Here is a 23,350-nt window from a genome sequence, read left to right on the forward strand (position 1 = left end):
GTCTGTATCCTGGTTTATTGAGCAGTCTGTAGTCTGGTTTATTGAGCAGTCTGTATCCTGTTTATTGAGCAGTCTGTATCCTGGTTTATTGAGCAGTCTGTATCCTGGTTTATTGAGCAGTCTGTATCCTGGTTTATTGAGCAGTCTGTAGTCTGGTTTATTGAGCAGTCTGTATCCTGTTTATTGAGCAGTCTGTATTCTGTTTATTGAGCAGTCTGTATCCTGGTTTATTGAGCAGTCTGTATCCTGGTTTATTGAGCAGTCTGTATCCGGGTTTATTGTGGCCTAGGATAGAAATGACATAATCTTTTTCCTTTGCAACAATGACATCAGAGGGGGCTCACATGATTGGCTGTTCGATGCCAGCGACTCGGAGACACTTTTACAGCCACTGCGAGCCATGGGCCAATGACAAGCTGGAAACGGCAGAGCCTACAGAACATGAGATGAGCTGGGAGCGATGGTCGCTCCGTCTCTCACATAGAGATAGATAGAGGACTCATCTTTATATCGGTGTCATTATAGCGTCTGTGACAACATGGGAAGCTCCATTGAGGCTACAACCCATAGGAATCCTCAACCAATTGACTACTTTCAACTGTCAGAAGCATGGTGAAAACCTTCAATGTCGCTGCCCATGCCTAAAATCGCCTTTTGGACACTAGAGGCCTCTAGCATTCTCTATGGTCTCACATTAATAATTGAGTCAATCTACAACATGATTTTTATCGGCCATTCTTCATCATATCGAGCGATAAACGCGGAACCAGGCTATTTATAGAAGATTGGCATGATTGACATGAACTATTGACATGATTAGGCTGTGTGTGATGATGCCTTGGCGTGTGCAGTAGTAGGCCTAGATATAAATGATGACATTAGAAAACAGACAGATGGGTTTGTAGCCTACTGTACTGGCCGTGCTGTAATTGACAGTGGTTGATTGTCTGGAAAAAAAAAATACTAATAAACACACTTGTAAATAAGTGCATCTAGAACTTGGAGGAATCCTGAAAACTGAAAAAAAACGTCTCGCACCAATTCCGTCATCTTCGGAGATCACCCGGAGCTCGCACCGAATATCCGCTGCCCCCCCTCCCCTCCCCTCCCCTCAGCTCGAGACCAACGGAAACATCATAGGCCTGTCCCGCTGATCCACACGCGAGAAACGTATCTAGGAGACATACATACATTTGATTTGTTACAACGTGTCTGGTATTTGACTGTTTGCTAGAATGGAAATGTTCATCCAAAATATCAATTTATGAGAAATCGACGTAAATGGTCACTTTTCCTTTAAATGTTCTCTGTTGTTCTGCATAATATCCAGGAAGTGGGAGAGCGTTCTTCCCCAGCTGATCCAGACGGAAGTCTCCTACTCAGAGGCTTTAACATTCAGCGGTGACCAGACAAGGGGACAGTGTTATTGGTAAATATCGTCTGGAATTAATCCCGTGGATTATCCGTGGGTGGTTTTAGTGGAGACACGGCCCGGTATCCCCACCGCCTCTGTCTTTCTCCCGGTCGGTCGGGTGGATCTGCCGTGGTAGGACTGTCATGAGCCCGGGCTGGGAATGGCATCCTCTCCCAGTGTTTGTAAGAAGGTCGGGCCGGTGGAGGAGGAGAACGGAGAACCGGATCATTCTCTACAAGAGATGTTGAAGGCGATAGCCGACGAACGGAACCGTCTTACTGTCAGACAAGAAACGAGTGGACTTGGTGAGTAGAGGTTTACAATTTGCACTGTTGAATTGATTATATTGGTGGCCTATCGCGTCTTGCAATATCACCAACAAATAGCTTGTTTGGTTACACGCTTCATGCTCATCCGGTTATGTGACTTTGTGACTGTAATTTGTAAGGGACAAACTCTCAAACCCTTGTTATTATCTGTAGAGTTTAAAGCAGTTAAACCTATATTTCCCGGCGGTTGGTTGCTTGTGAACCAGCATACAAATTCCGACTGTTTTAACGTTTTAGAAACGTCAATCGTCGATTGCTGGTATATCAACGCGAGAGAATCTTTCTATTGTAAAGACACTTACCGGAGCAGTTTAGCACAGATCCGGTCGAGGAACTACACTTCTTCCCCAGTGATGCTTACCCACAGGTGTTCTGGGGATGCGACATGTAAAGTGTTGGTCCCTTGTTTTAATGAGCTGAAATAACAGATCCCAGAAATGTTCCAGACAGCACAAAAAGTTATTCAAATGTTGTGCACCACTTTGTTTACATCCCTGTTAGTGAGCATTTCTCCGTTATCAAGATAATCCATCCACCTGACAGGCGTGGCCTATCAAGAAGCTGATTAAACAGCATGATCATTACACAGGTGCACCTTGTGCTGGGGGACAATAAAAAGCCACTCAAATGTGCAGTTTTGTCAAACAACACAATGCCACAGATATCTACATTTTTGAGGGAGAGTGAAATTGGCATGCTGACTGCAGGAATGTCCACCAGAGCTGTTGCCAAATAATTAAAAGTTCATTTCTCTACCATAAGCCGCTTCCAAAGTCATTTTAGAGAAGTTAGCAGTACGTCCAACCGGTCTCACAACCACAGACCACGTGTAACCACGACAACCCAGAACCTCCACATCCGGCTTCTTCATCTGCGGGATCGTCTGAGGAGGAGGAGGGGGGGGGGCGGGGTGCTGAGGAATATTTCTGTCTGTAATAAAGCCCTCTTGTGGGGGGAAGAACTCATTCTGATTGGCTGGGCCTGGCTCCCCAATGGGTGGGCCTATCCCCTCCCCTGCCTGGTCATGTGAAATCCATAGACTAGGGCCTCATTGATTTATTTCAATGGACTGATTTTCCTTATATGAACTGTAACTCAGTAAAATCGTTCACTGTAGCTACCTCTATCCTGTCTCTGAAACTAGCTACCTCTATCCTGTCTCTGAAACTAGCTACCTCTATCCTGTCTCTGAAACTAGCTACCTCTATCCAGTCTCTGAAACTAGCTACCTCTATCCAGTCTCTGAAACTAGCTACCTCTATCAGTCTGAACCTCTATCCAGTCTCTGAAACTAGCTACCTCTATCCAGTCTCTGAAACTAGCTACCTCTATCCAGTCTCTGAAACTAGCTACCTCTATCCAGTCTCTGAAACTAGCTACCTCTATCCAGTCTCTGAAACTAGCTACCTCTATCCAGTCTCTGAAACTAGCTACCTCTATCCAGTCTCTGAAACTAGCTACCTCTATCCAGTCTCTGAAACTAGCTACCTCTATCCAGTCTCTGAAACTAGCTACCTCTATCCAGTCTCTGAAACTAGCTACCTCTATCCAGTCTCTGAAACTAGCTACCTCTATCCAGTCTCTGAAACTAGCTACCTCTATCCAGTCTCTGAAACTAGCTACCTCTATCCAGTCTCTGAAACTAGCTACCTCTATCCAGTCTCTGAAACTAGCTACCTCTATCCAGTCTCTGAAACTAGCTACCTCTATCCAGTCTCTGAAACTAGCTACCTCTATCCAGTCTCTGAACTACCTATCCAGTCTCTGAAACTAGCTACCTCTATCCAGTCTCTGAAACTAGCTACCTCTATCCAGTCTCTGAAACTAGCTACCTCTATCCAGTCTCTGAAACTAGCTACCTCTATCCAGTCTCTGAAACTAGCTACCTCTATCCAGTCTCTGAAACTAGCTACCTCTATCCAGTCTCTGAAACTAGCTACCTCTATCCAGTCTCTGAAACTAGCTACCTCTATCCAGTCTCTGAAACTAGCTACCTCTATCCAGTCTCTGAAACTAGCTACCTCTATCCAGTCTCTGAAACTAGCTACCTCTATCCAGTCTCTGAAACTAGCTACCTCTATCCAGTCTCTGAAACTAGCTACCTCTATCCAGTCTCTGAAACTAGCTACCTCTATCCAGTCTCTGAAACTAGCTACCTCTATCCAGTCTCTGAAACTAGCTACCTCTATCCAGTCTCTGAAACTAGCTACCTCTATCCAGTCTCTGAAACTAGCTACCTCTATCCAGTCTCTGAAACTAGCTACCTCTATCCAGTCTCTGAAACTAGCTACCTCTATCCAGTCTCTGAAACTAGCTACCTCTATCCAGTCTCTGAAACTAGCTACCTCTATCCAGTCCAGTCTCTGAAACTAGCTACCTCTATCCAGTCTCTGAAACTAGCTACCTCTATCCAGTCTCTGAAACTAGCTACCTCTATCCAGTCTCTGAAACTAGCTACCTCTATCCAGTCTCTGAAACTAGCTACCTCTATCCAGTCTCTGAAACTAGCTACCTCTATCCAGTCTCTGAAACTAGCTACCTCTATCCAGTCTCTGAAACTAGCTACCTCTATCCAGTCTCTGAAACTAGCTACCTCTATCCAGTCTCTGAAACTAGCTACCTCTATCCAGTCTCTGAAACTAGCTACCTCTATCCAGTCTCTGAAACTAGCTACCTCTATCCAGTCTCTGAAACTAGCTACCTCTATCCAGTCTCTGAAACTAGCTACCTCTATCCAGTCTCTGAAACTAGCTACCTCTATCCAGTCTCTGAAACTAGCTACCTCTATCCAGTCTCTGAAACTAGCTACCTCTATCCAGTCTCTGAAACTAGCTACCTCTATCCAGTCTCTGAAACTAGCTACCTCTATCCAGTCTCTGAAACTAGCTACCTCTATCCAGTCTCTGAAACTAGCTACCTCTATCCAGTCTCTGAAACTAGCTACCTCTATCCAGTCTCTGAAACTAGCTACCTCTATCCCGTCTCTGAAACTAGCTACCTCTATCCCGTCTCTGAAACTAGCTACCTCTATCCCGTCTCTGAAACTAGCTACCTCTATCCCGTCTCTGAAACTAGCTACCTCTATCCCGTCTCTGAAACTAGCTACCTCTATCCCGTCTCTGAAACTAATGCCAATGCTTCATGGATTTAGACAAGGCTGTCTGTGTATCATAGTGCACTGACCAGTGGACTGATGAGGAATGAGGTGGCCTCAATGGTCCTAAACAGTCGTCTATAGTGTTGTACAACTTGTGATATCCATGTGAATATTATTGCATCCCCAGGCCACCAGACTTGTTCCCAGCCAGGAAAGGGGGGGGGGGGGGATTCTATATTTTGATATATTATTGGATCCGCAGGCCACCAGACTTGTCCCCAGCCAGGAGAAGGGGGATGCTATATTTTGATATATTATTGCATCCCCAGGCCACCAGACTTGATATCTGGGTATTCAACTTTAGCATCGGGAAGTTATTTTTGGACCTTTTTTGAAAACCACATGCTATAAACATTTTAAATATTGATGTTTCAGGCGATACCACAGCAACCGTAGGGAACTTGGCTCATGGATAGAAACAACATCAGTAACTGTGTTTTCTTTCTTCTCAATGTTTCTGTACCATCGCTGCCTCCTGAAAGAGTCCATTCTCATTGTAATGTCACCCACAGCTGCACACCTGCCTGAAGGCTCATTCTCATTGTAATGTCACCCACAGCTGCACACCTGCCTAAAGGCTCATTATCATACAAAAAACCATAGAGATGAGCTCCGGCCAGGTTATTCATGAATAAAAATGAACCCAAATCGTTAATTTTTTTAAAAAGCAGCCAGAAAGCAGCTGGTGTGGAAACAAAACGGGTGTGTTCATTAGTGCACATTGAAGAAAAACAGAAACGTTGCACAATTTCAGGTCGGTCCCTCGACGTTTCAGCACCTCTGTTTCTGTTTGCCTCCTAGTGGTTACACGCCACGCTCGTCAACGGGCCTTTAGTTGGCCATGAGGCACGAGGGGGTGTGGTATATGGGCGCTATACCATGGCTAAGGGGCTGTTCTCAGGAACATCCATGTAGTGCTGGTCAAGATAACACATTCCTGTAGAAAGGAGCCTTTTGTAATGAGCAGCAGGTGTGTTCTACCATCAGTACTGTGAATACTGAGGTGTGTTCTACCGGCAGTACTGTGAATACTGAGGTATGTTCTACCGGCAGTACTGTGAATACTGAGGTGTGTTCTACCGGCAGTACTGTGAATACTGAGGTGTGTTCTACCGGCAGTACTGTGAATACTGAGGTGTGTTCTACCGGCAGTACTGTGAATACTGAGGTGTGTTCTACCGGCAGTACTGTGAATACTGAGGTGTGTTCTACCGGCAGTACTGTGAATACTGAGGGTACAGTACTTTTTAATTTAACATTTTTATTTAACTAGTCAGTTAAGAACAAATTCTTATTTACAATGACTGCCTACCGGGGAACAGTGGGTTAACTGGTCTAGGAACGGTGGGTTAACTGGTCTAGGAACGGTGGGTTAACTGGTCTAGGAACGGTGGGTTAACTGGTCTAGGAACGGTGGGTTAACTGGTCTAGGAACGGTGGGTTAACTGGTCTAGGAACGGTGGGTTAACTGGTCTAGGAACGGTGGGTTAACTGGTCTAGGAACGGTGGGTTAACTGGTCTAGGAACGGTGGGTTAACTGGTCTAGGAACGGTGGGTTAACTGCCTTGTTCAGGGGGCAGAATGACAGATTTTTACCTTGTCAACTCGGGGATTCGATCGATTCAGCAACCTTTCGGGTTACTGGCCCAACTCTCTAACCACTAGGCGACCTGCCACCCCATAATAACCACTAGGTTACCTGCCACCCCATAATAACCACTAGGCGACCTGCCACCCCATAATAACCACTAGGCGACCTGCCACCCCATAATAACCACTAGGTTACCTGCCTCCCCTTGTATGACCATCTAAATATAGTCTCTCTGGGAGCCCAATGTGGACTGAAGACCGGATTATCTCTCTCTGAGTGTCAAGGTGAACGCAACATCTAGGCTCGTCTACAAAAAGTCCTTGGTTCAACAGCGTAATCTGAGGGATAACCTCCGAACACTAATCTGCATTCTATACTAGAAACGTGGTGATTTGCCAAGCGTTTGTTTGTCTCTCAGTAGTGGTATTGTTCTGTCAGGGACGTGTCCTCTGTATTCCGGTCTCAGTATGACGTCGCCGCAGAGCGGCGGGTCTCGTGTCAATATGATGTCACCACGGAGCGCTGGGTCTCGTGTCAATATGATGTCACCACAGAGCGCTGGGTCTCATGTTAAGATGTCACCACAGAGCGCTGGGTCTCATGTTAAGATGATGTCACCACAGAGCGCTGGGTCTCATGTTAAGATGATGTCACCACAGAGCGCTGGGTCTCATGTTAAGATGATGTCACCACAGAGCGCTGGGTCTTGTGTCAATATGATGTCACCACAGAGCGCTGGGTCTCATGTTAAGATGTCACCACAGAGCGCTGGGTCTCATGTTAAGATGTCACCACAGAGCGCTGGGTCTCATGTTAAGATGTCACCACAGAGCGCTGGGTCTCATGTTAAGATGATGTCACCACAGAGCGCTGGGTCTCATGTTCAGATGTCACCACAGAGCGCTGGGTCTCATGTTAAGATGATGTCACCACAGAGCACTGGGTCTCATGTTAAGATGATGTCACCACAGAGCACTGGGTCTCATGTTAAGATGTCACCACAGAGCGCTGGGTCTCGTGTCAATATGATGTCACCACAGAGCGCTGGGTCTCCTGTTAAGATGTCACCACAGAGCGCTGGGTCTCGTGTCAATATGATGTCACCACAGAGCGCTGGGTCTCATGTTAAGATGATGTCACCACAGAGCGCTGGGTCTCATGTTAAGATGATGTCACCACAGAGCGCTGGGTCTTGTGTCAATATGATGTCACCACAGAGCGCTGGGTCTCATGTTCAGATGTCACCACAGAGCGCTGGGTCTCATGTTAAGATGTCACCACAGAGCGCTGGGTCTCATGTTAAGATGTCACCACAGAGCGCTGGGTCTCATGTTAAGATGTCACCACAGAGCGCTGGGTCTCCTCGTGTCAATGTCTTTCTCTCGTTCTCAATCTGTCTTTCTCTGAGGCATTTTACACATCTAATCAATAGCTCTGTTACTGTTATCACTGAAGGATTAGGATGGATGGACATTTTTAAAACATAATGACTAGTTGAACGGCAGTATGAATAGCCGGTGTCCGGGACAATGTAGCACGTCTGGTGAACTGGTCAAGGCTCCGTAGCCGCAGGCAGAACAGCAGAGACTGGATCAGCAGCACGACCAGGTGGACTGGAGACTGGGGACAGCCAGGAGTCATCAGACCAGGTAGTTACGAGGGATGGTCTTAGGGCTCAGGTCCTTCTGAAGGGGAGAGGGAGAGAGATGGGAGAATTAGAGGGAGCATATCTAAGATCACACAGGACACCAGATAAGACAGACTGACGCTCGCCCCCCAGCACATAGACTGTTGCAGCATACAGTGGGGCAAAAAAGTATTTAGTCAGCCACCAATTGTGCAAGTTCTCCCACTTAAAAAGATGAGAGGCCTGTAATTTTCATCATAGGTACACTTCAACGATGACAGACAAAATTAGAAAAGAAATCCAGAAAATCACATTGTAGGATTTTTTAAATTTATTTGCAAATTCTGGTGGAAAATAAGTATTTGGTCACCTACAAACAAGCAAGATTTTTGGCTCTCACAGACCTGTAACTTCTTCTTTAAGAGGCTCTTCTGTCCTCCACTCGTTACCTGTATTAATGGCACCTGTTTGAACTTGTTATCAGTATAAAAGACACCTGTCCACAACCTCAAACAGTCACACTCCAAACTCCACTATGGCCAAGACTAAATACTTTTTTGCCCCACTGTATATACTGGAGACTGAGAAGGGGGAGCGGACGCTGTGGCCCTGCCTGGTGATGGGCACTAGGAGTAGTGCAGAACCCTTTTCTATGTGGGATTTAAAAACATGAACAGCAGCATCCGCTGTGAAAGCTTTCCCTCTGACCATGGCTTTCTGAAGGTTATTAAAGGTTAAAAACAACACTAAAGGTTAGAGACGACCAAGGTGTTGACACCATTTTGTTGTTGATTGGCTTCTACATGTTGTTCTGTGGGGACCTGCTCGGCTGGGATGTGGAGTCTGTACCAGTCAGATGCAGGTTGGTTTGAGGACTCTACTGTCTCTGTCTCTATAGGATCCTGGTTCCCCTGTATCAGAATGCTGTATCAAATCAAATCAAATTTATTTATATAGCCCTTCGTACATCAGCTGATATCTCAAAGTGCTGTACAGAAACCCAGCCTAAAACCCCAAACAGCAAGCAATGCAGGTGTAGAAGCACGGTGGCTAGGAAAAACTCCCTAGAAAGGCTGAAACCTAGGAAGAAACCTAGAGAGGAACCAGGCTATGTGGGGTGGCCAGTCCTCTTCTGGCTGTGCCGGTTGGAGATTATAACAGAACATGGCCAAGATGTTCAAATGTTCATAAATGACCAGCATGGTCGAATAATAATAAGGCAGAACAGTTGAAACTGGAGCAGCAGCACGGCCAGGTGGACTGTGGACAGCAAGGAGTCATCATGTCAGGTAGTCCTGGGGCATGGTCCTAGGGCTCAGGTCCTCCGAGAGAGAGAAAGAAAGAGAGGAGAGAATTAGAGAACGCACACTTAGATTCACACAGGACACCGAATAGGACAGAAGTACTCCAGATATAACAAACTGACCCTATCCCCCCGACACAAACTACTGCAGCATAAATACTGGAGGCTGAGACAGGAGGGGTCAGGAGACTGTGGCCCCATCTGAGGACACCCCCAGACAGGGCCAAACAGGAATGATATAACCCCACCCACTTTGCCAAAGCACAGCCCCCACACCAGTAGAGGGATATCTTCAACCACCAACTTACCATCCTGAGACAAGGCTGAGTATAGCCCACAATGATCTCCGCCACGGCACAACCCAAGGGGGGGTGCCAACCCAGACAGGATGACCACATCAGTGAATCAACCCACTCAGGTGACGCACCCCTTCCAGGGACGGCATGAGCGAGCCCCAGTAAGCCAGTGACTCAGCCCCTGTAATAGGGTTAGAGGCAGAGAATCCCAGTGGAAAGAGGGGAACAGGCCAGGCAGAGACAGCAAGGGCGGTTCGTTGCTCCAGCGCCTTTCCGTTCACCTTCCCACTCCTGGGCCAGACTACACTCAATCATATGACCCACTGAAGAGAAGTCTTCAGTAAAGACTTAAAGGTTGAGACCGAGTTTGTATGTCTCTATAGGACCCTGGTCCCCTGTATCAGAATGCTGTATGTCTCTATAGGACCCTGGTCCCCTGTATCAGAATGCTGTATGTCTCTGTCTCTATAGGACCCTGGTCCCCTGTATCAGAATGCTGTATGTCTCTATAGGACCCTGGTCCCCTGTATCAGAATGCTGTATGTCTCTGTCTCTATAGGACCCTGGTCCCCTGTATCAGAATGCTGTATGTCTCTGTCTCTATAGGACCCTGGTCCCCTGTATCAGAATGCTGTATGTCTCTGTCTCTATAGGACCCTGGTCCCCTGTATCAGAATGCTGTATGTCTCTATAGGACCCTGGTCCCCTGTATCAGAATGCTGTATGTCTCTGTCTCTATAGGACCCTGGTCCCCTGTATCAGAATGCTGTATGTCTCTGTCTCTATAGGACCCTGGTCCCCTGTATCAGAATGCTGTATGTCTCTATAGGACCCTGGTCCCCTGTATCAGAATGCTGTATGTCTCTATAGGACCCTGGTCCCCTGTATCAGAATGCTGTATGTCTCTGTCTCTATAGGACCCTGGTCCCCTGTATCAGAATGCTGTATGTCTCTATAGGACCCTGGTCCCCTGTATCAGAATGCTGTATGTCTCTATAGGACCCTGGTCCCCTGTATCAGAATGCTGTATGTCTCTATAGGACCCTGGTCCCCTGTATCAGAATGCTGTATGTCTCTATAGGACCCTGGTCCCCTGTATCAGAATGCTGACTCTAGTTACTGATGGCCCTCTGACTCCCTGCCCCACTACCCAGTCCTCTACTCTAGTTACTGATGGCCCTCTGACTCCCTGCCCCACTACCCAGTCCTCTACTCTAGTTACTGATGGCCCTCTGACTCCCTGCCCCACTACCCAGTCCTCTACTCTAGTTACTGATGGCCCTATGACTCCCTGCCCCACTACCCAGTCCTCTACTCTAGTTACTGATGGCCATGGCCCTATGACTCCCTGCCTCACTACCCAGTCCTCTACTCTAGTTACTGATGGCCCTCTGACTCCCTGTCCCACTACCCAGTCCTCTACTCTAGTTACTGATGGCCCTCTGACTCCCTGCCCCACTACCCAGTCCTCTACTCTAGTTACTGATGGCCCTATGACTCCCTGCCCCACTACCCAGTCCTCTACTCTAGTTACTGATGGCCATGGCCCTATCAAATCAAATCAAATCAAATTTATTTATATAGCCCTTCGTACATCAGCTGATATCTCAAAGTGCTGTACAGAAACCCAGCCTAAAACCCCAAACAGCAAGCAATGCAGGTGGAGAAGCACGGTGGCTAGGAAAAACTCCCTAGAAAGGCCAATACCTAGGAAGAAACCTAGAGAGGAACCAGGCTATGTGGGGTGGCCAGTCCTCTTCTGGCTGTGCCGGGTGGAGATTATAACAGAACATGGTCAAGATGTTCAATGTTCATAAATGACCAGCATGGTCGAATAATAATAAGGCAGAACAGTTGAAACTAGAGCAGCAGCACAGTCAGGTGAAAGTTGAAACTGGAGCAGCAGCATGGCCAGGTAGACTGGGGACAGCAAGGAGTCATCATGTCAGGTAGTCCTGGGGCATGGTCCTAGGGCTCAGGTCAGTTGAAACTGGAACAGCAGCATGGCCAGGTGGACTGGGGACAGCAAGGAGTCATCATGTCAGGTAGTCCTGGGGCATGGTCCTAGGGCTCAGGTCCTCCGAGAGAGAGAAAGAAAGAGAGAAGGAGAGAATTAGAGAACGCACACTTAGATTCACACAGGACACCGAATAGGACAGGAGAAGTACTCCAGATATAACAAACTGACCCCAGCCCCCCGACACATAAACTACTGCAGCATAAATACTGGAGGCTGAGACAGGAGGGGTCAGGAGACACTGTGGCCCCATCCGAGGACACCCCCGGACAGGGCCAAACAGGAAGGATATAACCCCACCCACTTTGCCAAAGCACAGCCCCCACACCACTAGAGGGATATCTTCAACCACCAACTCTATGGCCCTATGACTCCCTGCCTCACTACCCAGTCCTCTACTCTAGTTACTGATGGCCCTCTGACTCCCTGTCCCACTACCCAGTCCTCTACTCTAGTTACTGATGCTCTATGAGCATCTTGAGGAGGACTGCAGGTTATAGGACAATGAGGTCCTGTATCATGAATTTTCTCCCACATCTGGCTGTGTGTGTTCCTCTGTGACAACAGTATGTGTTTTATGTTGTAGTTCCCTGTTTGACAGACCACATCAGAGCGCTGGTCTTGTAGTATAAAGTCAACTGAAATAGTTGAAATAGAAACAGTCACATTACAGCCTGACATTTTGACTTAGGAAACACAAGAATGGATCTTGGTGATTCTCCTGTTGTCATGAGGTGTTCTAGAGCCGAGCAGTGTTCTAGAGCCGAGCAGTGTTCTAGAGCAGAGCTGATGTAAAGTTCCACTCTCTGGGAGAGGAGCTGTACTCTATATATAGACCAGGACTTTATCAATGTCTGTCTGGGAGAGGAGCTGTACTCTATATATAGACCAGGACTTTATCAATGTCTCTCTGGGAGAGGAGCTGTACTCTATATATAGACCAGGACTTTATCAATGTCTCTCTGGGAGAGGAGCTGTACTCTATATATAGACCAGGACTTTATCAATGTCTCTCTGGGAGAGGAGCTGTACTCCATATATAGACCAGGACTTTATCAATGTCTCTCTGGGAGAGGAGCTGTACTCCATATATAGACCAGGACTTTATCAATGTCTCTCTGGGAGAGGAGCTGTACTCCATATATAGACCAGGACTTTATCAATGTCTCTCTGGGAGAGGAGCTGTACTCTATATATAGACCAGGACTTTATCAATGTCTCTCTGGGAGAGGAGCTGTACTCTATATATAGACCAGGACTTTATCAATGTCTCTCTGGGAGAGGAGCTGTACTCCATATATAGACCAGGACTTTATCAATGTCTCTCTGGGAGAGGAGCTGTACTCCATATATACACCATGTCTGTCTGGGAGAGGAGCTGTACTCCATATATACACCATGTCTGTCTGGGAGAGGAGCTGTACTCTATATATACACCATGTCTGTCTGGGAGAGGAGCTGTACTCCATATATACACCATGTCTGTCTGGGAGAGGAGCTGTACTCCATATATAGACCAACACTTTATCAATGTCTCTCTGGGAGAGGAGCTGTACTCCATATATACACCATGTCTGTCTGGGAGAGGAGCTGTACTCCATATATAGACCAACACTTTATCAATGTCTCTCTGGGAGAGGAGCTGTACTCCATATATACACCATGTCTGTCTGGGAGAGGAGCTGTACTCTATATATAGACCAACACTTTATCAATGTCTCTCTGGGAGAGGAGCTGTACTCTATATATACACCATGTCTCTCTGGGAGAGGAGCTGTACTCCATATATAGACCAACACTTTATCAATGACTCTCTGGTACTGCTGCTGTTCACCTATCAGGCTGATGGTGGTAGTACTGCTGTTCACTAGTAGTAGTCCTACCAGGCTGATGGTAGTAGTGCTGCTGTTCACTAGTAGTAGACCTACCAGGCTGATGGTGGTAGTGCTGCTGTTCACTAGTAGTAGACCTACCAGGCTGGTGGTGGTAGTACTGCTGTTCACTAGTAGTAGTCCTACCAGGCTGATGGTAGTAGTGCTGCTGTTCACTAGTAGTAGACCTACCAGGCTGATGGTGGTAGTATTGCTGTTCACTAGTAGTAGACCTATCAGTCTGATGGTGGTAGTGCTGCTGTTCACTAGTAGTAGACCTACCAGTCTGATGGTGGTAGTATTGCTGTTCACTAGTAGTAGACCTACCAGGCTGATGGTGGTAGTACTGCTGTTCACTAGTAGTAGACCTACCAGGCTGATGGTGGTAGTATTGCTGTTCACTAGTAGTAGACCTACCAGGCTGATGGTGGTAGTACTGCTGTTCACTAGTAGTAGACCTACCAGGCTGATGGTGCATAACAGGAGAGGGCTGAGCACGCACCCTTGTGGGGTACCTGTGTTGATGGTCAGTGTAGCAGAGGTGTTGTTGTCAACCTTCACCACTTGGGGTCGTCCCGTCAGGATCCAGTTGCACAGGGTTCAGACCCAGGGCCCTGAGCTTAACGGTGAGTCTGTGGATCTGTTAGGGCGGTGTGTAAATTGAGGTGGGTTTAGGGTGTCAAAGTGGAAATGGTGCTTAACTAGCCTCTCATAACAAAATGAGTGCTAGTAATTTAATAGTTACCTTCGCATTCTTGGGCACAGGAACAATGGTGGACATCTTGAAGCAAGTAGGGACAACAGATTTGGTATATGGAGAGATTGAATATGTCCGTGAACACTTCAGCCAGCTGGTCTGCACATGCTCTGAGAATGCAGCTTGGGATGCCGTCTGGGCCGGCAGCCTTGTGAGGGTTAACACACTTAAATGACTTACGTCAGCCATGGAGAAGAACAGTCCTCGAGAGCGTTAGGGGCCCGCGTCAACGGCTCGATGTTGTATTCTTCGACGCGGGTGAAGGTGTTTTAGCTTGTCTTGGAGCGAGATGTCAGTGTCTTCGACGTGATTTGTCTGGAGTCCCTGCCACATACGTCTCGAGTCTGAGCAGTTGAATTGCAACTCCACTTTGTCTCTGTACTGTCATTTTGACTCTTTTTAATTTTCTTACGGAGGTCATAGCTGGTCTGTTTGTACACGTCCCTGTTCCCAGTCACCGTGGTTGAATGCAGTGTTTCCATCTATCCACGGTTTCTGGTTGGGATACCTTCTACTCATCAGAGTGGGAACTACATCCTGTATGTACTTCCTGATGAACCCAGTCAGTGTTTATGTCGATGCTATTCTGAGGCGACCCAAAACCATCTTGATGCGTAGATTCCGATTGGTCAGACCTTACCACGGGTACTTCCTGTTTTAAGTTTCTGCCTAATAGGCGGGGAGGAGCAAAATGGAGGCGTGATTTGATTTGCTGAAGGGAAGGATGGGGAGGGCCTTGCAGCCGTCCCAGAAGAGAGAGTAGCAGTGATCCAGGGTCCGTGATGCGCGTGTAGCAATTTCCTCAGATTTCCTTTATTGAAGTCTCCAGCTACGATAAATGCGGCATCGGGATATGCGGTTTCCAGTTTGCACATAGTCCAATGTAGTTCCTTGAGAGCCGTCATGGTGTCAGCTTTGGGAGGGGGATATACTCAGCAGTGACAATGACTGAAGAAAATGATCTCCGGAGGCAACGCGATCGGCATTTGATAAGGAATTCCAGATCGGGAGAACAAAAGGACTTGTGTTCCTGTACGTTAACACAATCACACCATGACTAGTTAATCATGAAACAAACTTCTCCGCCTTTCTTTTACCCGGAGAGTTCTTGCTTCCTGTCTGCGCGATGGACGGAGGACCCCGCTGGCTGAATGGAATGGGACAATTATATCCGGAGAGAGCCATGATTCCGTAAAACAGAGTATGTTACAGTCCATGACATCTCTCTGGAAGGAGATCCTCGCCCTGAACTCATCTACTTTATGTGTCCAGGGACTGAACGTTAGCGAGTAATATACTCTGAAGTGGTGTATGTGATGTACGCCTCCTGAGTCAGACTCGGGCCCCGCTCCTTCTACCTCTTCTCCAGCGTGGGCGTTTTGGTGCAGCCCCCGAGATGAGTAGAGCTGCAACCAAAGGATCCAACAGTCTGGTGAGACCGATGATCTAATCCAACAGTTATGTCTGGTGAGACCGACGATCTAATCCAACAGTTATGTCTGGTGAGACCGACGATCTAATCCAACAGTTATGTCTGGTGACCGACCGACGATCTAATCCAACAGTTATGTCTGGTGACCGACCGACGATCTAATCCAACAGTTATGTCTGGTGAGACCGACGATCTAATCCAACAGTTATGTCTGGTGACCGACCGACGATCTAATCCAACAGTTATGTCTGGTGACCGACCGACGATCTAATCCAACAGTTATGTCTGGTGACCGACCGACGATCTAATCCAACAGTTATGTCTGGTGACCGACCGACGATCTAATCCAACAGTTATGTCTGGTGACCGACCGACGATCTAATCCAACAGTTATGTCTGGTGACCGACCGACGATCTAATCCAACAGTTATGTCTGGTGACCGACCGACGATCTAATCCAACAGTTATGTCTGGTGACCGACCGACGATCTAATCCAACAGTTATGTCTGGTGAGACCGACGATCTAATCCAACAGTTATGTCTGGTGACCGACCGACGATCTAATCCAACAGTTATGTCTGGTGACCGACCGACGATCTAATCCAACAGTTATGTCTGGTGAGACCGACGATCTAATCCAACAGTTATGTCTGGTGAGACCGACGATCTAATCCAACAGTTATGTCTGGTGACCGACCGACGATCTAATCCAACAGTTATGTCTGGTGACCGACCGACGATCTAATCCAACAGTTATGTCTGGTGAGACCGACGATCTAATCCAACAGTTATGTCTGGTGAGACCGACGATCTAATCCAACAGTTATGTCTGGTGACCGACCGACGATCTAATCCAACAGTTATGTCTGGTGACCGACCGACGATCTAATCCAACAGTTATGTCTGGTGACCGACCGACGATCTAATCCAACAGTTATGTCTGGTGACCGACCGACGATCTAATCCAACAGTTATGTCTGGTGACCGACCGACGATCTAATCCAACAGTTATGTCTGGTGACCGACCGACGATCTAATCCAACAGTTATGTCTGGTGACCGACCGACGATCTAATCCAACAGTTATGTCTGGTGAGACCGACGATCTAATCCAACAGTTATGTCTGGTGACCGACCGACGATCTAATCCAACAGTTATGTCTGGTGACCGACCGACGATCTAATCCAACAGTTATGTCTGGTGACCGACCGACGATCTAATCCAACAGTTATGTCTGGTGAGACCGACGATCTAATCCAACAGTTATGTCTGGTGACCGACCGACGATCTAATCCAACAGTTATGTCTGGTGACCGACCGACGATCTAATCCAACAGTTATGTCTGGTGAGACCGACGATCTAATCCAACAGTTATGTCTGGTGACCGACCGACGATCTAATCCAACAGTTACGTCTGGTGACCGACCGACGATCTAATCCAACAGTTACGTCTGGTGACCGACCGACGATCTAATCCAACAGTTACGTCTGGTGACCGACCGACGATCTAATCCAACAGTTATGTCTGGTGACCGACCGACGATCTAATCCAACAGTTATGTCTGGTGACCGACCGACGATCTAATCCAACAGTTATGTCTGGTGACCGACCGACGATCTAATCCAACAGTTATGTCTGGTGACCGACCGACGATCTAATCCAACAGTTATGTCTGGTGACCGACCGACGATCTAATCCAACAGTTATGTCTGGTGACCGACCGACGATCTAATCCAACAGTTATGTCTGGTGACCGACCGACGATCTAATCCAACAGTTATGTCTGGTGACCGACCGACGATCTAATCCAACAGTTATGTCTGGTGACCGACCGACGATCTAATCCAACAGTTATGTCTGGTGACCGACCGACGATCTAATCCAACAGTTATGTCTGGTGACCGACCGACGATCTAATCCAACAGTTATGTCTGGTGACCGACCGACGATCTAATCCAACAGTTATGTCTGGTGACCGACCGACGATCTAATCCAACAGTTATGTCTGGTGACCGACCGACGATCTAATCCAACAGTTATGTCTGGTGACCGACCGACGATCTAATCCAACAGTTATGTCTGGTGACCGACCGACGATCTAATCCAACAGTTATGTCTGGCTGTAGGTATAAATACATGAAACATTCTGAGAAAATAATGTAAGAAACAACAACAATGATAATTTTCCCGATCTAAGCCAACTAGAAAGTGTCTTCCCTAGGTGCAATGCTTATTAGTAACTAGGAAGTGCAGCGTCTGGTTGTTCCTCATTACACACCACAGACCAAGAAATATGATTGATTAAAGTCACCTTGTCCTAGAGAGATTTAAACAGATTTGTCTGTCTGTTGCCACATGGGTTCATGAGTCAAACTGACTGATGATGAGTCTACACACAGCACCGAGACACTCTCTCTCTCTCCCACAGCCCTCCTTGCATCCAGACTGTCAATTTAAGGGCCTTATTGGCATGGGAAACGTATGTTTACATTGACAAAGCAAGTGAAATGCATAATTAACAGAAGTGAAATGAACAGTAAACATTACACTCACATTTTTTAAAAATGTTTAAATAGGGACATTTCAAATGTCATTATATATACAGTGTTGTGACGATGTGCAAATGGTTAAAGTACAAAAGGGAAAATAAATAAATATGGATTGTATTTACAATGGTTTGTTCTTCACTGGTTGCCCTTTTCTCGTGGCAACAGGTCACACATCTTGCTGCTGTGATGTCACACTGTGCAATTTCACCCAGTAGATATGGGAGTTTATCAAGATCGGGTTTGTTTTCAAATTCTTTGTGGGTCTGTGTAATGTGAGTGAAATATGTGTCTCTAATATGGTCATACATTGGGCAGGAGGTTAGGAAGTGCAGCTCAGTTTCCACCTCATTTTGTGGGCAGTGAGCACATAGCCTGTCTTCTCTTGAGAGACATGTCTGCCTACGGCAGCCTTTCTCAATAGCAAGGCTATGCTCACTGAGTCTGTACATAGTCAAAGCTTTCCTGAAGTTTGGGTCAGTTAATCTCGCTCTAGGGGTTGGCTTTGTTATGGATGGTTTGGGAATCGCTTCCTTTTAGGTGGTTGTGGAATTAAACCACTTTGTTTTAATGTGCGTGTGTTTATTTAATTTATTTATTTAAGTTCTCATTTACAACTTCGACATGGCCAAGATAAAGCATAGCAGTGTGAACAGACAGCAACACAGTTACACATGGAGTAAACAATAAACAAGTCAATAACACAGTAGAATTTAACTTTTTTACAGTCTATATACATTGTGTGCAAAAGGCATGAGGAGGTAGGATAATAATTAAAATTTAGCAGATTAACACTGGAGTGATAAATGATCAGATGGTCATGTACAGGTAGAGATATTGGTGTGCAAAAGAGCAGAAAAGTAAATAAATAAAAACAGTATGGGGATGAGGTAGGTGAAAAGGGTGGGCTATTTACCAATAGACTATGTACAGCTGCAGCGATCGGTTAGCTGCTCAGATAGCAGATGTTTAAAGTTGGTGAGGGAGATGAAAGTCTCCAACTTCAGTGATTTTTGCAATTCGTTCCAGTCACAGGCAGCAGAGAACTGGAACGAAAGGTGGCCAAATGAGGTGTTGGCTTTAGGGATGATCAGTGAGATACACCTGCTGGAGCGCGTGCTACGGTGTTGCCATCGTGACCAGTGAGCTGAGATAACGCAGAGCTTTACCTAGCATAGACTTGTAGATGACCTGGAGCCAGTGGGTCTGGCGACGATTATGTTGCGAGGACCAGCCGACGAGAGCATACAGGTCGCAGTGGTGGGTGGTATAAGGTGCTTTAGTAACAAAACGGATGGCACTGTGATAGACTGCATCCAGTTTGCTGAGTAGAGTATTGGAAGCCATTTTGTAGATGACATCGTCGAGGATCGGTAGGATAGTCAGTTTTACTAGGGTAAGTTTGGCGGCGTGAGTGAAGGAGGCTTTGTTGCGAAATAGAAAGCCGATTCTAGATTGGAAGGAGAGTTTACAGTCTAGCCAGACACCTAGGTACTTATAGATGTCCACATTCTAGGTCGGAACCATCCAGGGTGGTGATGCTAGTCGGGCGTGCGGGTGCAGGCAGCGATCGGTTGAAAAGCATGCATTTGGTTTTACTAGCGTTTAAGAGCAGTTGGAGGCCACGGAAGGAGTGTTGTATTGCATTGAAGCTCGTTTGGAGTTTAGATAGCACCCCCATAGAGACTGCCAGAGGACCGGACAACATGCCCTCCGATGTGACACACTGAACTCTGTCTGCAAAGTAGTTGGAGAACCAGGCAAGGCAGTCATTAGAAAAACCGAGGCTACTGAGTCTGCTGATAAGAATATGGTGATCGAGTCGAAAGACTTGGCCAGGTCGATGAAGATGGCTGCACAGTATTGTCTTTTATCGATGGCGGTTATGATGTCGTTTAGTACCTTTAGTGTGGCTGAGGTGCACCCATGACCAGCTCGGAAACCTTATTGCACAGCGGAGAAGGTACGGTGGGATTCAAGATGGTCGGTGATCTGTTTGTTCACTTGGCTTTCGAAGACCTTAGATAGGCAGGGCAGGATGGATATAGGTCTGTAACAGTTTGGGTCCTTTGAAGAGGGGGGATGACCGCGGCAGCTTTCCAGTCCTTGGGGATCTCAGACGATATGAAAGAAAGTTTGATCATGGTTGGTATTAGGGGTTGCGACAATGGCGGCGGATAGTTTCAGAAATAGAGGGTCCAGATTGTGTGTTGACGAGGGTGGGGGATTAAGCTGCGTCCCCGTCTCACCCCACGTTTTGATTTGTTTCTTTGACAATAAGGGTGCGCAGGGTGAATCTGTGGTCCGTCGTACTTTAATAAGGTGTCCACCAACTAGCCTCCCGGTAGCCACTCGCTCTACATCCACCGACTAGCCTTCCGGTAGCCACTCGCTCTACATCCACCGACTAGCCTCCCGGTAGCCACTCGCTCTACATCCACCGACTAGCCTCCCGGTAGCCACTCGCTCTACATCCACCGACTATCCTCCCGGTAGCCACTCGCTCTACATCCACCGACTAGCCTCCCGGTAGCCACAGGGCCCTATTCCGTATATAGTGGTACTACTATAGACCAGGCTCCCTAAGGCTACTGTTCTAGGTAGGAGGCTTCTTGTCTGTGTTGCACCACGTTGGAGAAAACAGGCCCTGCTCCATTCGCTTCTCTCTCCCCCTCTCCTCCCTCTCTCTCCCTCCCCCTCTCCTCCCTTCTCACCTTTCCCACCTCTCTCCCCACTCCTCTCCCACCTCTCTCCCCACTCCTCTCCCACCTCTCTCCCCACTCCTCTCCCACCTCTCTCCCCACTCCTCTCCCTCCCCCTCTCCTCCCTCCCTCCTCACTCTCGCTCTCCCTCTCTCTCCTCCCTCCCTCCTCACACTCTCTCTCTCCCCCTTCTCCCTCCTCACCTCTCACCTTCCCCCTCTCTCTCCCCACTCCTCTCTCTCCTCCCTCCCCCTCACCTCTCCCCTTCCCTGTGTAGTGAGGGGAGTGGAGAAGGCTGTGAAGGGAGAAACTGTGAGCTCATGGTTGAGTCCAGAGGACAAATCAGTGGTCAAATCCTGCTGCTGTCAGCATCCCCCCTCTCCCTCCTTGTTTTTCCATGACGGGCCAGATATCGAGGAGGGGAGAACAGAGGACAACACTGCAGGACAAGGACAAACTCATCAGTCGTCTCCAGGATTGTCTCACTATCTGCCAGACGGCAGTGTGTCTGTAGCCAGTCTTGTGTTCCTCTGGTGTGGAAGAGGTATTGATTTGGAATCAGTCCTCCCCTGTCCTCCTCCAGGCTCAGGATGAGACACAGGCTGTGTCCCAACATGGCACCCTATTCTCTCCCACCTCGTCTCACTTCTCTCCTTGCTCTAGATAAGAACAGGGTGCCATTTGGCACGGAGCCTGAGCCACACAGTGATGAACAACCCTGTGGTGATTCTCTCCTCCAATCAGCTTCAGGGGGAAAGAGTTGTACAGGTTCTGTTGTGACATCAAGGGATGGCAGGGTAGAGGTTCTGTTGTGACAACAAGGGATGGCAGGGTAGAGGTTCTGTTGTGATACAACAAGGGATGGCAGGGTAGAGGTTCTGTTGTGACAACAAGGGATGGCAGGGTAGAGGTTCTGTTGTGATACAACAAGGGATGGCAGGGTAGAGGTTCTGACAACAAGGGATGGCAGGGTAGAGGTTCTGTTGCGACAACAAGGGATGACAGGGTAGAGGTTCTGTTGCGACAACAAGGTATGACAGGGTAGAGGTTCTGTTGCGACAACAAGGGATGGCAGGGTAGAGGTTCTGTTGTGACAACAAGGGATGGCAGGGTAGAGGTTCTGTTGTGACAACAAGGGATGGCAGGGTAGAGGTTCTGACAACAAGGGATGGCAGGGTAGAGGTTCTGTTGTGACAACAAGGGATGGCAGGATAGAGGTTCTGTTGCGACAACAAGGGATGACAGGGTAGAGGTTCTGTTGCGACAACAAGGGATGACAGGGTAGAGGTTCTGTTGCGACAACAAGGGATGGCAGGGTAGAGGTTCTGTTGTGACAACAAGGGATGGCAGGGTAGAGGTTCTGTTGTGACAACAAGGGATGGCAGGGTAGAGGTTCTGTTGTGACAACAAGGGATGGCAGGGTAGAGGTTCTGTTGTGACAACAAGGGATGGCAGGGTAGAGGTTCTGTTGTGACAACAAGGGATGGCAGGGTAGAGGTTCTGTTGTGACAACAAGGGATGGCAGGGTAGAGGTTCTGTTGTGACAACAAGGGATGGCAGGGTAGAGGTTCTGTTGTGACAAGGGATGGCAGGGTAGAGGTTCTGTTGTGACAACAAGGGATGGCAGGGTAGAGGTTCTGTTGTGACAACAAGGGATGGCAGGGTAGAGGTTCTGTTGTGACAACAAGGGATGGCAGGGTAGAGGTTCTGTTGTGACAACAAGGGATGGCAGGGTAGAGGTTCTGTTGTGACAACAAGGGATGGCAGGGTAGAGGTTCTGTTGTGACAACAAGGGATGGCAGGGTAGAGGTTCTGTTGTGACAACAAGGGATGGCAGGGTAGAGGTTCTGTTGTGACAACAAGGGATGGCAGGGTAGAGGTTCTGTTGTGACAACAAGGGATGGCAGGGTAGAGGTTCTGTTGTGACAACAAGGGATGACAGGGTCTCTACACACTTTCTCCACGCTCGCTCACTCTCTCCACGCTCGCTCACTCTCTCCACGCTCGCTCACTCTCTCCACCCTCGCTCACTCTCTCCACCCCCACTCTCTCCACGCTCACTCTCTCCACGCTCACTCTCTCCACGCTCACTCTCTCCACGCTCACTCTCTCCACCCTCTCACTCTCTCCACCCTCTCACTCTCTCCACCCTCTCACTCTCTCCACCCTCTCACTCTCTCCACCCTCTCACTCTCTCCACCCTCTCACTCTCTCCACGCTCTCACTCTCTCCACGCTCTCACTCTCTCCACGCTCACTCTCTCCACGCTCTATTACCCAGCGAAGTTAAAGCTCAGTGTTTCACC

General features: G+C 47.8%; 1 protein-coding gene across 1 annotated transcript in view; it reads left to right on the forward strand.

The window, feature by feature from the left end:
• The first annotated feature begins 1,125 nt into the window (after window positions 1-1,125).
• The window catches only part of LOC116371702 (uncharacterized protein KIAA0930 homolog), a 54,969-nt gene continuing 32,744 nt past the window's right edge, over window positions 1,126-23,350 (forward strand). The window contains exon 1 of the mRNA XM_031820614.1: window positions 1,126-1,719. Within this exon, the coding sequence (XP_031676474.1) occupies window positions 1,575-1,719 (145 nt within the window). The 5' untranslated portion in view covers window positions 1,126-1,574. The remainder of the gene's footprint in view (window positions 1,720-23,350) is intronic.

This window comes from Oncorhynchus kisutch, unplaced genomic scaffold, assembly GCF_002021735.2.
Source record: "Oncorhynchus kisutch isolate 150728-3 unplaced genomic scaffold, Okis_V2 scaffold3554, whole genome shotgun sequence".
NCBI lineage: Eukaryota > Metazoa > Chordata > Actinopteri > Salmoniformes > Salmonidae > Oncorhynchus > Oncorhynchus kisutch.